Source organism: Salmo salar, chromosome 08 (assembly GCF_965601325.2).
Source record: "Salmo salar chromosome 08, fSalSal1, whole genome shotgun sequence".
In the NCBI taxonomy this organism is placed as follows: domain Eukaryota; kingdom Metazoa; phylum Chordata; class Actinopteri; order Salmoniformes; family Salmonidae; genus Salmo; species Salmo salar.
The window spans coordinates 6,919,301-6,935,950 of NC_138298.1; the positions used below are offsets into that span (position 1 = coordinate 6,919,301).

A 16,650-nucleotide genomic window follows, 5' to 3' on the forward strand; every position below is an offset into this window, starting at 1 on the left:
TGTTTGTGATACTACAATTCCCTCAGCAAGATTCTTTTGGTCAAATATCTATGGTGATATACAGTGGGGGAAAGCATGGAAAATTGCTAACAAATATTGTATCAGTAACAAGGTAAAATAAGTTTCATTTAAAATGTTACATAGAATTTATCCTGTGAAACATGTTTTGGAAAGATTCAAGCTAAATATTGACTATAACTGTGATTTCTGTGGAATGGAGGAGACCATTTTGCATTTGTTTTTTGCCTGTATTTATATTATAATCTTTGGGATTGACATACAGAATTTTGTTACAAAAACAATAGGACCGGCTGTACTATTTAATGGTTTTGATATGATTTATTTCAGAAATTCTGACATAGATAAAGATGTAGTATATTTAATTCAACTGCTAATCATACTAGGTAAATTTCATATTCACAAATGCAAATGGTCTAATTCAAAACCTAACTTTTTTCACTTTATAAATGAATTTAAACAATATGGCACTACTTTAACTAAAATGAAAAACAAAAAGGCAATTAAAACTTGTTGTATTATTAATGAATATGATTTATTTGTTTAGGATTCCTGGCAATGTAAATAGTTTGTATGTATGCTTGTTTGCATGTGACTATTCCTCTTTTGTTTGTTGATATTTGTTAATATAAAATAAAAAGCATATGCGCGCTGTTCTTTGTATACGGTACTGCTTGTTACATTACACATCTCCTACTCGTCAGTATCTTTCAAGATCAGAGCAGACTTGAGGCTTAAGAGATGTGATTCATCAACTAACATAACTTTGGGGGAATTCTGAAGCATTTATGTAATCAAAACAATCACATAAAGGCTTCATAATTCATAAAGGTCATGTTACCTGACTGATTATATATCATAGAACATAAAGTAAAAGATCTCCTAAACCTATCTTAACCTCAGATCTTATTTTCACCGTTTATCCCAAAACCCCATTCCTTCCCCCCATAGGAATAGCTGAACGAACCAGAGGTAACTCATTTTCGATTTTTTGGACTACAAACTGCCTAACTCTATTACCCTCTTAAACAAAAGGGTCGTTCCATTTGATTTCAATCACTTTTTGACCACACCCATTTTGATTTGAATGAATAATACCGTACATATTTGCCAGAACATTCAGGAGATAGAGATGCTCAAAGTTGACCCATTTTGCTTACCCCACCATGGGACATCCATGTCTTCATCATTAGAAAAGATTAACGGTTGAGTTTGATATAATTTAAAAGCTTATAAATACGGTTGTCAAACTATTTTATAATTTCATGAAATGTTTTTTAATGAAAATTGTATTTTTTACCTTTAACGTCAATTGTCAGTTATTAAAAAACACAAACTTTGATTTTTTTCATTTTCTCAAGTTGAAGGCCAACAGGGGCTTCTATTAGCAACAAAATGATCCTTATAACTTCTGTGTGCAATTTATTAAAGAATCGGTTCAAGGAAATACTGTATATCTGGTATATTAGAAGCAATTATTGGTACCTGATTGTCTTGGAATTGTCTTTTTGTTTACACAAAGATTGCAATTTTTTTCATACACCTCAGATTACTGTATGTAAATTATGCTTGAAGCCCAGGGTGACCTGCTCTGTTACTCATGGATACTGTGGTGTTTGTATCATAGGAACAGAAGGGTCTATCTCTACCAGCCCCAGGCCCTACTTCATCCCTGCACTGAGACTGTGAAGAGAAGGGTCTGGGCTGCGGACTGGATCCCTGACTGGAGCCTCTGTCTCTCTGATGACCACCAGGACTGGGGTTGTTCAGTCCACCTGTCCACTGGTTGTGTTCTGTGTAGTGGAGTCTCTGTCAACAACAAAAAAGTAGATTTTTTTATTTAATTACAATAAAATGGTCATGCACTCACATTAGGGACTTTGAAGTACAGTACTTTTATTGCACAAAATTATATGTGACAAGAAGAATAACTTTTCTCATTATGGTAACACTTTACCTTCTCTGTAAATCTGGTATCCTCGCATTGATAAAATTATTTTTAGAAAACTTTGGAAAAGGTTTAACATTACACACAGCTTCACTACTTCTTGTCAAGTAAACATTAAGGCACTATCATTATCTTACTATAAAACACCAGTATCAACCTAAATGGACAAGGTTGTCACTTTTCATAAGTTAAGCATTTTTACAGACTCCATCACACAAACCATCAATTTATCTACTCTGCCTCATCATACTCATTCTTTCCTCAGTTCACCTCATCCAGTTCCCTACTACATCCTAAACCAACAGAATTAACTACAAACTAACTAGTACTACATTACATCACTATACTCTATACATGGGCCGTGTGCATTTTCTGCTGGTGTATCCTGAGGTAGCTCCTCTGTGAGAACCTCTTCCCGCAGTGCATACAGGCGAACGGCCTCTCTCCCATGTGGACCTTCGGGGGCATCGTCAGCTGGTGCTGAACCTCTTCTCACACTGGGACCAGCTGTAAGATTTCCCCTGTGTGGACCCACTGGTACCTCTTCAGGGGGGACAAGTGGGAGAAACTGAACTGGCACAAGTGGTACCCAATCAATTTCTCCCCCGTGTGCATCCTCTTGTGGATCTCCAACAGTTTGAGGAAACTGAAGGCTTTCCCACAGAACGAACACGTGAAGCGCTTCTCTTTGGTGCTGCCGCCTTTATTGATTCTGTCTCTACTATCGTTATTTGTCAATGGGCTTGTGTAGCCACTCAGTGTTCAGGCACTGATATTGTCTGAGGTCTGGTTTAACATTAGGAGAGTGTGAGGAGGACGAAGGCCAGGGAGTGTCTGTGTTGTCGCAGGGTCCATCTTCCAGTTGATAGATCCTGTAGAAGGCAGGCTGAAGGCAGCAACTGTTACGGGGTTAAAACCTCTTCCTGCAGATGTTTGGAGGGAGGCTAAGATGCTCCCCCATCTTTAGTCCACTCAGCAGGTCAATGCTCTTTGGTCCATCTTCTATTGTCTCCTCTTTGACCAGCAGCAGATCAGGCTTCCCATCCTCCATGTCTACTGACTGTAAGAGATACAGAGTGAGAGGATGTTGGATCAAGAAATCTGATATGCAAAACTGATTCTAGATCAGCACTCGGGCCCTGACCTAATGCCATTCACAGTGGGCTCATCTCAGTGAGACTGTGTGTAGACCTGTGCTCCTCAGCTGGTTCCACTGTGGGTTCAGGAGGAGGTGTAGTCTGGTTGTCCTCCATGACCATGGTCTCCTCAGGGTTCCCCAGACCCTCCTCACACCCCTCATCCTTCACCAGCAGCACCTCTGGACCCTCCTCCTCCTGGAAGAGAGAGGTGATACAGATTACACAGACAGACACTCCCTCAGGTACGTACACACAGATAATAAACACACTTTCAACATGGAGTATTTACCCATACCCATAATTAGAGATTAAATAGGGTTTATTTGAACTATTTTCATAGTTTGCATAGTTCCTTACTCATGATGATTAATTTGTGTGTACCCCTTTAAGAAGAAATAAAGCTCCGGTAAAATAGGTCTTTAGTTTCGAATGGTTTGAGCTAGAGACAAGTGGTTTTCTGCATTGTAAAGGTGAAACCACCGACACAAAGCCATGCTCCGTTTGTTTCTACGGCAGAGGCTCTGGTAGAGCTAAGACTAATAATCAGACTTGCCTGTTTCTATGGCAGAGGCTCTAGTAGAGCTAAGATTAATAATCAGACTTGCCTGTGCTAATGGTTCTCACAGGCGAAGTAAAATTATAAATGACTTTGCTCATGAGTGATTCAAATATAACAACAGCCTGACCGCACTGGACTTGAAACAACGATATAGATGTAACTATGTGCCATTCAATATATTATCTGAGCAGCACTGTGTTGCCCTCAAGTCAAAATTCCATTTGCATTCCACAGGTCACGTTTATAAGGGAGTGTTGTTTTTTTTCAAGATCAGGAAATGTTTCGGGGCACACCTGAGAGTTCCTCAAGGCACACCGGTTGAAAACCACTGCTCTGGACAACAAGGCAGGGGAACCCTAACCATATTTTCATCCCTGTCCTACGGGAGAACATGGTTCCAGGGATCACTGTGAAACCCTCTCCGACCTTTTTAGGTTCTGAGGTGTGTTTTTCCTCTACATGGCAAAGGCAACTTAGATCTGTTATGGAGAACCCTTTCCATTGAGCTAGAGATCAGTCAGTATAATAATGATTTACTTTCTGGGTCTTAGAGAAGAAGGATTTCACTTGCCTGAGTGTCAACAATGTCAGCCGGGAGCCCTCCTCGACCAGCTATGTTCCGCCACCCCCATGTCGCCCTCTGTCAGTGGCAAGTAAGGAGTGGCCAGGGGACAAACTGTGTCTAGGCACCCTAAAGCAGGGCTAGTCCACTATGTCCAGTAGGGTGTTGGGGTAGGTTCCCCAACAGAGCCTGATAGTGTCCCAAGGTTGGAGGTAGAGGAGTAGGGTAGGCATGGCGGAGGCTCTCCTACCGGGGCAGGATGGTGGTCCACTCCTGGGTCTGGAGGGTTCTCCATCACAGGCTTAACATCCAGAAATCTCACTTGTGGAGTGCTGGCGTTGGCACAGTTGGGGTGCCTGAGGCCCTTGTGTAGGCAGTGATGAAGGCTGCAGCATCCACTGGAGCACCGCAGACTGGATTGGTGGGGGCAGGGCTCCTTCCTGGACCGGTGCACGGGCTGATGGCTGATGCACGGGTTAATGAGATGGTGACCGAGCGGGCTGCAGGCTGGAACTCAGGTCCCGCAGGCTGAGGACCAAGCTGGGGTACAGCTGGCTGGGCCAACAGAGTGGACTGTTGGTACAGAGAAGAGGTGTGCAGGGGGTGATGAGTTGATGCTGCGTGACTTCTGAAGGCTGACACCACTAGTCCAGTAGGCGCAGGCCCAGTCCCTGTCACAGACATCCCCTGTAGCGTTGCTGGGGCCGAGGTGGTGGTACATCCCTGCTCAGGATCCCCAGTCACCTGTCCTGCCACTCTCTCAGCTGTGAGGGATGGGTTCCCCCGACTGGATGAGGCTTTAAGTTCACACCGTTGATGCCTAAACAGGCAAAAGGACTTCATAAAATCCTGGCAAAGCCGTGAGTCAAACTCCAAGTCCTCCCCACAACCAGAAGCTGCCTTTACTCCACATGCCGGTGAAGAAAAGGGGGGAGTAATCCAAGGGCGGAGGTCTGGATGTCAAGTCCCCTGCGAACTCTCTGTAAGCTGCCATAGTGGTCGCAGAAAGTCCCAAATCCGGTAAAACAAAGGACCATGAAAGAGAGCAGCTCTACATTTAGGCTGGTCTGTGATTCATTCATTCATTCATTTACAGGGATGTAACGGTTCACCAAATCCACTGTTCGGTACGTATTGCGGTTTTGGGGTCACGGTACGGTTATGATACAGCGGAAAAATTGAATTCTAACAGTTACTGTAGTTCATTTTGATTTATTTGGCAAAATACGCTAAATTAAAAAGCACCCTATTTGTGGCCCAACTCCAGTTTTGTGACATCATTCACAATGTTCCTGGCATTGTCTGTTTTGACAAGTAGAGGTCTAAAAAATTTGACCTGCTCCGAAATGAATCTGGGGCTTTCACACCCGGACAAATATGCATAAATACAGAGACCCATTCCGAACGGACCCGAGGATGACCAGTTCCGTATAGACGTGGTCAGATCTGAGTGAGGGAAGCAGCAGAAAAGTCAATTTGTAAGCTAGTTTATTAACTAGAGCTGATACAGTGCAAGGGAGAGCAGGGGCCTTAAGGTGTTGTACTGTGAGGTGTGTATACTGTGAGTACGATTGAAACTGGAGCAAGGGAGAGGCATCAACCAACTGAGCTGACTTGCGCTAGTATATGAACTTCTAGCTTGTCATAGCTAGGTTATTTATCATCCAATATTATTTTTTATTTAACTAGGCAAGTCAGTTATGAACAAATTCTAATTTACAATGACGGCCTACCGGGGAACAGTGGGTTAACTGCCTTGTTCAGGGGCAAAACAACAGATTTTTACCTTGTCAGCACAGGGATTCGACCCAGAAACCTTTTGGTTACTGGACCAATGTCCTAACCACAAGACTACCTACCAAGTACCTGTCTTGACTGCATCAAACCGAGAGAAGCTAGTTGGCTAAAATAGCTAAGTTAGCTAGCTGGGCTAATTGAGTCTGCATGCGCTTTTTTCCTGTCCATCAGTAACAAATAACAACACCTCCATTCAAATGATTAAATAGCAGCCTACCTGTTGGGTCTTGTTCGTTGTCGCATATACTTCTCATTTAACTTTTAATTCCATTTTCCATTGATTAGATAATCTAATTTGTTGACCAACACAAGGAGGCTCTATGACTGTAGTGGCACTTTGATGACTTGTGATTGGCCAACACCAGCTACATCCGCCACTCTGCATAGGCTATTGTAGTTGAGCAGTGGCGAACATACTATTAACTTTTTATCCACAATCTCTGTCCATCGCACTTGTAAACGACTGTGAAGCCATTAGGCCTAATGTAAACATTTATTTTATAATAATGTTTTTTTTATGTATTCATTCGGGTTCACGGTGCGGACCGAACAGTGGTGTACAAAAACAAATCCATCACAGCCATACTGGATTGAACAGCTGCCGTTTTACCTTTTTTAGTACATAATGTTTCCGCCATTATTTCCTATGATCGAAAATAGTTTTCTGGACATCAGAACAGCGATTACTAACCTTGATTTTGATTAAGATTTCTATTTCAATGAGTCGGCGGCGCGGGACATATTGCTTACCCCTGACCAGGCCATATTCAAATCAAATCACATTTTATTGGCCACATACACATGGTTAGCAGATGTTATTGAGTGTAGCGAAATGCTTGTGCTTCTAGTTCTGACAGTGCGCAATATCTAACAAGTAATCTAACAATTCCACAACAACTACCCAATACACACGAATCTAAGTAAAGGGATGGAATAAGAATATGTACATATAAATATACATTGATGAGCAATGACCGAGCAGCATAGGCAAGATGCAATAGATGGTATAAAATACAGTATACACATATGGGATGAGTAATGCAAGATATGTAAACATCATTATTAAAGTGGCATTAATAAAGTGACTAGTAATCCATTTGTTAAAGTGGACAATGATTTCAAGTCTGGATGTAGGCAGCAGCCTTTCTGTGTTAGTGATGGCTGTTTAACAGTCTGATGGCCTTGAGATTGAAAGTATTTTTCAGTCTCTCTGTCCCAGCTTTGATGCACCTGTACTGACCTCGCCTTCTGGATGGTAGCGGGGTGAACAGGCAGTGGCTTGGGTGGTTGTTGTCCTTGATGACCTTTTTGGCCTTCTTGTGACATCGGGTGTTGTAGGTGTCCTGGAGGGCAGGTAGTTTGCCCCCGGTGATGCTGTTGTGCAGACCGCTCCACCCTCTGGAGAGCCGTGCGGTTGTGGATGGTGCAGTTGCTGTACCAGGTGGTAATACAGCCCGACAGGATGCTCTCAATTGTGCATCTCTAACAGTTTGTGAGGGTTTTAGGTGACAAGCCAAATTTCTTCAGCCTCCTGAGGTTTAAGAGGCGCTGTTGCGCCTTCACCACACTGTCTGTGTAGTTGGACCATTTCAGTTTGTCCGTGATGTGTATGCCGAGGAACTTAAAACTTTTCACCTTCTCCACTGCTGTCCCGTCGATGGGGATAGGGGGGTGCTCCCTCTGCTGTTTCCTGAAGTCCACGATTATCTTCTTTGTTTTGTTGATGTTGAGTGAGAGGTTGTTTTCCTGACACCACACTCCAAGGGCCCTCACCTCCTCCCTGCAGGCTGTCTCGTAACTGTTGGTAATCAAGTCCACTAATGTTGTGTCGTCTGCAAACTTGATGATTGAGTTGGAGGCGTCCATGGCCACGCAGTCATGGGTGAACAGGGAGTACAGGAGGGGGCTAAGAAGGCACCATTGTGGGGCCCGTGTTAAGGATCAGCAAAGATGTTGTTTCTTACCTTCACCACCTTGGGGAAGCCCGTCAGAAAGTCCAGGACCCAGTTGCACAGGGCGGGGTCGAGACCCAGGGCCTTAAGCGTAATGATGAGCTTGGAGGGTACTATGGTGTTGAATGCTGAGCTGTAGTCAATGAACAGCATTCTTACATAGGTATTCCTCTTGTCCAGATGGGATAGGGCAGTGTGCAGTGTGATGGCGATTGCATCGTCTGTGGATTTATTGGGTCGGTATGCAAACTGAAGTGGGGTGGCAGGTAAGGTGGAGGTGATATGATCCTTGACTAGTCTCTCAAAGCACTTCATGACGACAGAAGTGAGTGCTATGGGGCGATAGTCATTCAGTTCAGTTATCTCTGCCTTCTTGGGTACAGGAACAATGGTGGCCATCTTGAAGCATGTGGGGACGGCAGACTGGGATAGGGAGAGATTGAATATGTCCGTAAACACACCAGCCAGCTGGTCTGCGCATGCTCTGAGGACGCGGCTAGGGATGCCGTCTGGGCCGGCAGCCTTGCGAGGGTTAACATGTTTAAATGTCTTACTCACGTCGGCCATGGAGAAGGAGAGCCCACAGTCCTTGGTAGCGGGTCGTGTCGGTGGCACTGTGATATCCTCAAAGCGGGCAAAGAAGGTGTTTAGTTTGTCTGGAAGCAAGACGTTGGTGTCCGTGACGTGGCTGATTTTCTTTTTGTTGACCGTGATTGTCTGTAGACCCTGCCGTTGAATTGCGACTCCACTTTGTCCATATACTGACATTTCGCTTGTTTGATTGCCTTGTGGAGGGAATAACTACACTGTTTGTATTCGGCCATATTCCCGGTCATCTTTCCATTGTTAAATGCGGTGGTTCGCGCTTTCAGTTTTGCACGAATGCCGCCATCTATCCACGGTTTCTGGTTAAGGTAGGTTTTAATAGTCACAATGGGTACAACATCTCCTATGCACTTCCTTATAAACTCAATCACCGAATCAACGTTTAAATCAATATTATTCTCTGAGGCTTCCCGGAACATGTCCCAGTCCGCATGATCAAAACAATCTTGAAGTGTGGATTCCGATTGTTCAGACCAGCGTTGAATGGTCCTTGTCACAGGTGCATCCTGTTTGAGTTTCTGCCGATAGGAGAGGAGAAGCAAAATGGAGTCATAGTCAGATTTGCCGAACGGAGGGCCTTGTTTGCATCCCGGAAGTAAGAGTAGCAGTGATCCAGTGTTTTGCCAGCCCGGGTACTACAATCAATATGCTGATAGCCTTGTTCTCAAATTTGCTTTGTTAAAATCCCCAGCTACAATAAATGCAGCCTCAGGATATATGGTTTCCAGTTTGCATAGAGTCCAGTGGAGTTCCTTGAGTGCTGTCGTGGTATCGGCTTGAGGGGGGATATACAGGGCTGTGACAATAACCGATGAGAATTCTCTTGGGAGATAATACGGTCGGCATTTGATTGTAAGGAATTCTAGGTCAGGTGAACAGAAGGACTTGAGTTCCTGTATGTTGTCACAATTACACCAATCGTTAATCATGAAACATACACCACCGCCCTTCTTCTTCCCGGAGAGATGTTAATTCCTGTCGGAGCGACGCACAAAGAATCCTGGTGGCTGTACCGACAGAGAGCCATGTTTCCGTGAAACAGAGACTGCGAGGAGAAAGAGGCGGCGGTGAAAGTGAGGCTGACTTGCGGGCACCCTGACAAAACTGCGTCGCTGAGTGAAAAAAATGCATTTACTCTCCGTTCTATTGGCGAACGTACAATCACTGGAGTACAAACTGGACGAGCTCTGTTTGAGACTATCCTATCAACGGGACCTGAAGAACTGTAATATCCTATGTTTCTCTGAGTCCTGGCTGAACAAGGACATGGATAATATACATCTGGCTGGTTTTTCTATGCATCAGCAAGACAGAACAGCAGCTTAGGGTTAACAACAGCTGATGCGTGATCACTAATATTAAGGAAGTCTCAAGGTTCTGCTCGCCTGAGCTAGAATACCACATGATAAGCTGTAGAAAATACTATTTACTAAGAGAATTTCCATCTGTATTTTTCATAGCTGTCTATTTACAAGTACAAACCTATGCACACTGTATAGGGCCATAAGCAGCGCTCCTAGTGGCCGGTGATTTTAATGCAGTGAAACTGAATTCCGTTTTACCTCATTTCTACCAGCATGTGCAACTAGAGGCGAAAAAAAAAACTCTACATCAGCTTTACTCCACACACAGAAACGCATCAAAACTCTACCTCATCCTCCATTTGGCAAATCTGACCATAACGCTATCCTCATGATTCCAGCTTACAAGCAAAAACTCAAACGGGAAGTACCAGTGCAAGTGGTCCCGGAAGTGGTCCAATGAAGCGGATGCTAACCTACAGGACTGTTTGAAGAGTTTACCACATTGATCACCCGCTTCATTAATAAGTGCACCAACGACGTCGTCCCCACAGTGACCATACATGCGTATCCCAACCAGAAAGGTAGGCAACAACACATTCGCCACACTGATCTCAGCATGGGGGCCCCTCAGGGGTGTGTGCTTAGTCCCCTCCTTTACTCCCTGTTCACCCACAACTGCCGTGCACTACTCCAACATCCTCATTAAGTTTGCTGACAACACGAAGGTGGCCTATAGGGAGGTCATAGACCTGGCAGTGTCGTGCCAGGACAACAACCTCTCCCTCAACGTGGGCAAGACAAAGGAGCTGATCGTGGACTACAGGAAACAGATTGCCGAGCAAGCCCTCATTCACATCAATGGGGCTGTAGTGGAGCAGGTCAAGAGCTTCAAGTTCCTCGGTGTCCAAATCACAAAGGATCTATCATGGTCCAAACACACCAACACAGTTGTGAAGGGGGCATGACAATGCCTCTTCACCCTAAGGAGGCTGAAAAGATTTGGCATGGGCCCTCAGTTCTACACCATCGAGAGCATCTTAACTGGCTGCATCACCGCTTGGTATCGCAACTGGTATCATGTTTTTAGAAATGTTTAAGAAATGGCAAGCCTAAATAAGTTCAGGACAAAAACAATGTGCTTAACAAGTCACACAATAAGTAGCATAGACACTGTGTGCAATATTAGTGTTTAACATGATTTTTAAATGACCACCATCTCTGTACCCCACACATACCATTTTTTGTAAGGCCTAGTACCTATCTATATGTACATAGCTACCTCGGTTACCTCATACCCCTGCACATCGACTCGGTACTGGCACTCCCTGTATATAGCCATGTTGTTTTAACTCGTCATTGTTATTCTCTGTCTATTTTTTACTCATATTACTTACTATTTTTTTAATCTTTATCATTAACTCGGCATTGTTATTCTCTGTCTATTTTTTACTCATATTACTTACTATTTTTTTCATCTTTATCATTAACTCGGCATTGTTGGAAAAGGACCCGTAAGTAAGTATTTCACTGTTAGTCTGTTGTTTACAAAGCATGTGACAAATACAATTTGATTTTACTTTCTAGGCTTATATATGCCTTATATATCACACAATGTCTGGATGCAATATTCTACCCAGGAATATTCAACACTGAAATATGTTACTCTCGTTATTCCAAACGCGTCTGTCGATCTTTTCTGCGGACAACAACGAAAATTAATCTCTGCCTTTAATGCAGGGTTTGATCTAAACGTCAGAAGCTGTAGAGTAGAACGGTTACTTTCTATGTTATATAGTGGAATGGTTTTTCTGCTGGTGTATCCTGAGGTAGCTCAGTGCGTACAAGCTAACAGCTTTTCTCCCATGTGGACCTTCAGGTGCATCTTCAGCTGGTCCTGACGGGAGAACCTCTTCTCACACTGGGGGCAGCTGTAGGGTTTCTCCCCTGTGTGGACCCTCTGGTGCCTCTTCAGGTGGCCAGCCTGGGCGAAGCGCATATGACACTGGGTACAGCTGAAGGGTTTCACCCCTGTGTGGACCCTCTGGTGCCTCTTTAGGTCACCAGCCTGGGCGAAGCGCATGTGACACTGGGTACAGCTGAAGCGTTTCTCCCCTGTGTGGACCCTCTGGTGGATCTTCACTTTCTGGGGGCAGCTGAAGCCTTTGTTACAGAACATGCAGAGGAACCGTTTCTCTTTACTATTGCCTGATGTGGCTCCCCCTCCCATAGCCTGGGTTGTAGCCCTGTCATTTGAGTTCAATACCTGATCAAAAAGGCAGTTGTGTGAATCGGAAGGCCCCATCGATGAGGACACTAAGTCGCGATCTCTGAGCACGAGTAAAGGGGAGTGGGTTGTGACATTTGGATTAGTTTCTAAGCATTCCCTGTCATCTAAGAAATCTCTTCCCTGTGAGTGTCCGTCTCTTAGGTGACTATCTGCATTCCATGTGGGAGAAATGTCGCCCTCCACTTTCACAGTCACTTCATCTACAACCAAACCCTCCCCTTTCTTATCTAAGCACCTTTCGGAGTATACACTACTACTGTACCGGTTCCAGTTCCCTCTAGACAGATCAGTCTGTGTCTCTAAACCCAAGGGCATGTTGCAAGGGTCCATCTCTGTAGTGTAAGAACAAGACGAATCATTGCCAGTCTCTAATGCGTCACCTGAGTCCCGATGGGAATGAGCCGTCTTTGGGCTTGGGTTACCGTAATGTAAATACTCTGAGCCGGGAGCAGGAGGACAGCCCAGTGGACCCGGCCCCAGACTCTCTGGGTCTGATCTGTGGTCAGATCCTGTGTGTAAGAGCCTTTGTGTTACAGTTAAAGTCTCTGTGTCTGACTTGACGATGGCATTCAGCATTCCATTGACCTCTGTGATGCTGCGTCGGGTCCTGGGCTGCAGGGCGGTTGCGTGGTCCTCCATGGCAAGAAGGGGCGCCACTACAGCCGCTGCTCCAGTCTGGGTGTCTCTGCTGTGTCGTGGGTCCACCTCTCCTTCAGTCCTCTCCTGCTTGACCAGAGACGATCCTCCAGGACCTGCCGCCTCTACATCTGCAGACTGACAAGAAGAGAGAGGGTTATTACAGGTACATGAGTTGAATTGGATAACAACATCGTAGGAAAGTCTCACAAGCTCCATTATGGCAGATAAATGAGGATGTACCACAGAGATAGATAGAGGACTCAGGTGCCCAAAATCCTGTTTTAGCATGGGCAAAGCTATTGAGGACTTACACCGTTTTGAAGCAGTCAACTCGGTGGGACTTTCTGTGGGTTAAGGAAGGATCACATAATTCTCTTCAGGTCATCAGGAAGGATCTTTGATCAGCCAATTAATTATACTTGTGAGTAAGTGCAGGTGCCAGTAAATCATCAACATTGACTTTATACCTGCTCAAACAACAGACTCTAGGTGGCAGTGAGCACCCTTACAGTTTGTTTGCCAACTCATAGAAGTAGTAGAAAAATAAAATGTACTACTTCAAAATTGAGATTTGTCACCGTCTCAATGGCCCATGCTTTCACAGACGCCACACCCATTGTGAGATACTCTCTCTTTAGAAAGTATTCACACGCCTTGACCTTTTCCACCTTTTTGTTTGTTCCAGCCTGAATTTAAAATTGATTACATTTAGATGTTTTTGTCACTGGCCTAGAGACAATACCCCATAATGTCAAAGAGGAATCATGTTTTCACCATTTTTTACAAATGAATAAAAAATGAAAAGCTGAAATGTCCTGAGTCAATACGTATTAAATCCCTTTGTTATGGCAAGTCTAAATAAGTTCAGGACTAAAAATGTGCTTAACAAGTCACATTATAAGTTGCATGGACTCACTCTGTGTGCAATAATAGTGTTTAATGTGATTATTTAAATGACTACCTCATCTCTGTACTCCACACATACAATTTTCTGTAATGTCTCTCAGTTGAGCATTGAATTTCAAACACAAATTCAACTACAAAGACCAGGGAGGTTTTCCATTGCCTTGCAAAGAAGGGCACCTATTGGTAGATGGGTTAAAATATTTTTTTAAAGCAGGCATTGAATATCACTTTGAGCATGGTGAAGTTATTAATTACACTTTGGATGGTGTATCAATACACAGAGTCACTACAAAGATACAGACGTCCTTCCTAACTCAGTTGCCGGAGAGGAAGGAAACTGGTCAGGGATGACTTTAAAACAGTGACAGAGTTTAATGGCTGTGATGGATCAACAACATTGTAGTTACTCCACAATACTAACCTAATTGACAGAGAGAAAAGAAGGGAGCCTGTACAGAATTAAACAAATTCTAAAAATGCATCCTGTTTGCAACAAGGCACTAAAGTAATGCTGCAAAAAATGTGGCAAAGCAATTCACTTTCTGTCCTGAAAACAAAGTATTATGTATGGGGCAAATCCAATACAACACATTACTGAGTACCACTCTCCATATTTTCAAGCATAGTGGTGGCTGCATCATGTTATGGGTATGCTTGTAATCGTTAAGGACTGGGGAGTTTTTCAGGATAAAAAATTAACGGAAAGGAGCTAAGCACAGGAAAATCCTAGCAGAAAACCTGGTTCAGTCTGCTTTTAACCAGACACTGGGAGAAGAATTCACCTTTCAGCAGGGCAATAACCTAAAACACAATGCCCAAATATACACTGGAGTTGCTACCAAGAAGACAATGAAGGTTCCTAAGTGGCCGAGTTACAGATTACTTAAATCTACTTTAAAATATATGCCAAGACCTGAAAATGAATGTCTAGTAATGATAAACAATGAATTTGACAAAGCTTCAATTTTTTTTAAAGAATAATGGGCAAAGGTTGCACAATCCAGGTGTGGAAAGCAGAGACATACCCAGAAAGACTCACTCACAGCTGTAATCGCTGCCAAAGGTGATTCTATAAATTGTGTCAGGAATCTGAATACTTATCTAAATGAGATATTTATGTATATAATTTTCAATAAATTTGCTAACATTTCTAAAAACATGTTTTCACTTTGTCATTATAAGGTATTGTGTGTAGATGGGTGAGGAAAAAAAGCAATTGAATCCATTTTGAATTAAGGGTATAACACAACAAAATGTGTAATAAGTCAAGGGGTATGAAATCTTTCTGACACACTATTACACTAACCTCTATCATGATAACATGCTGGGTTGAGGTTCCACTCTCCTCATCAACAGTGATTGGTTGATCATCTCTCCATGTGTTGTGTCCAGCTGGCTTCCCAAAGCTCCTGTAGGCTCCAGTGAGATGTCCTTCACCTGAGAGAGTGATTGTGGGGAAAGAGGTGGTTAGGTAGGTGAGTTATCGTCAATGCCACAACCGTCTATTGTTCACTACTGACACTGTCTAGAATTGTCAAGGATGTAAGGTAACACTTTTCATAACTTCTTGCAAGTGGAAATATTGCATACTATCCAAACACATGAGCAGAGGGGAACGGGCCTAAATGTACCTCTTGCCATTCCTCTGTATCGGTCGAGGATCTTGACACTTCTGGGACGACTGGCGAGGACGCGCTCCCGTGACACCTTCAGTTCCAGTAGCTGTAGTTTCCTCCGCAATGCGACGTTTTCTTTCTGGCTTTGACTTATTTCCAAACGAAACACTGCATAGTCGTCGTCTACGAGTTTACAGATCTCTGCCACGGCTGCATTCGCTAGCACCTCCATGATGGAGGCTATTTGAGTGTGAAAAATCATAACGTTACAGTTAGCTAACGTCAGCAGCGTTACCTATATAACATATATCAACCAAGTCCTGTCTCCAACGCAAATTAAACACTACCTGGGGTAAGTATGTGATGCTGTACAGTTAAACGAGTCATATTTTGAGGTCCAGGGTGTTAATACACGTCTAAATAACAATGTTAACGTGGAAATTGTTCTTTGTCACTGTTCACTTCCGTTTACATTGAAGAGAAATGATCTTATTGGTGGGAGTCATAGGTCAAAGGGTGTGGTGAAATAAAAAACGTTGCGCGCTGTTCTTTTAAATACGGTACTGCTTATTACGTTACACATCAATTATCCTATGATCAGTATCTTTTAAGCTCGTTTAGAAAGAACAGTGTGTTAGTAAGAGTATAAAATAATTACTTTATTTCTTTATTCAGCTCAGTAAGGTAAATATTCAACTCCTTGTTCTAGCTTAGGTTTACTGTCTCTATAAAAACAGGTATTTACACAATTCTGTTTCAAATGACAATTTAACAAAGGGTTAACGAGGGGTATGTGGTTAATTACACTTTTACCCCAAGACACTTCACATGATAACTATAATATGTCAGCTAAAGAATGGTTCCCTTTGTACATCTCAGCCACACTGCTACGATTTATACCCATTATGGACACTCCTAGGTCTGAAAGTAACTCAGAGGAGAAGCTCTTGTAATGTAAGTTGCACTTGATTTGCCTCCTTGGTGTGAACAATCTGGTGCCTCTTCACATAGTTCGCCTCAGTGAAGCATCTCCCACATGTGAGGCAGGTGCACGGCTTATTCACGTCCGACCTAACGCTCGGCCTCCCACGTTGTGACCCAATGACACCAGATGAGGTAGAAGCAGGAGCCACCACCCTCAGGTGGTTAGTCTTTGAGCTCCCTCCTTGACCTCTAGCCATTGTTTGGGTGTTGTTGGGATTGTGTGTTGTGCTATAGACTAGGTACCTCTTGTGGTGAACGCCCATCCTGCAACGATCTGTATTGGTGGGGTAAAAATAGGGTAACCGAGGAAGGCTAGACCCAGGTCCAACTCAA

At 43.6% G+C, this 16,650-nt stretch overlaps 1 protein-coding gene across 2 annotated transcripts; it reads right to left on the reverse strand.

Annotated features, from left to right (window-relative positions):
* Positions 1-1,894: 1,894 nt before the first annotated feature.
* Positions 1,895-15,830, reverse strand: LOC123744283 (uncharacterized). Of its 2 annotated transcripts, XR_014393038.1 has the most exons (4): positions 15,349-15,830; positions 15,024-15,154; positions 3,111-12,946; positions 1,895-3,026 (listed from the first exon to the last, which is right to left on the reverse strand). XR_014393038.1 is itself a non-coding variant. In XM_082978314.1 (3 exons), the coding sequence occupies exons 1-3, from the start codon at positions 15,593-15,595 to the stop codon at positions 11,717-11,719; spliced, it is 1,608 nt and encodes a 535-aa protein (XP_082834440.1). In that variant the 5' UTR covers positions 15,596-15,830; the 3' UTR covers positions 1,895-11,716. The 2 variants fall into 2 exon arrangements, 1 of the variants encoding a protein (XP_082834440.1); XM_082978314.1 differs by having other exon boundaries at positions 1,895-12,946.
* Between the last annotated feature and the right edge of the window lie 820 nt (positions 15,831-16,650).

What these genes read in the sequence shown, in the direction of transcription:
- LOC123744283 (XM_082978314.1), bottom strand. Translation starts at nt 15,595, where the DNA reads ATGATTTTTCACACTCAAATAGCCTCCATCATGGAGGTGCTAGCGAAT. An exon ending in ATACAGAGGAATGGCAAGAG is followed by an intron (nt 15,155 to 15,348) that starts GTACATTTAGGC and finishes TCACTCTCTCAG; the next exon opens with GTGAAGGACATCTCACTGGA. An exon ending in AGCATGTTATCATGATAGAG is followed by an intron (nt 12,947 to 15,023) that starts GTTAGTGTAATA and finishes TCTTCTTGTCAG; the next exon opens with TCTGCAGATGTAGAGGCGGC.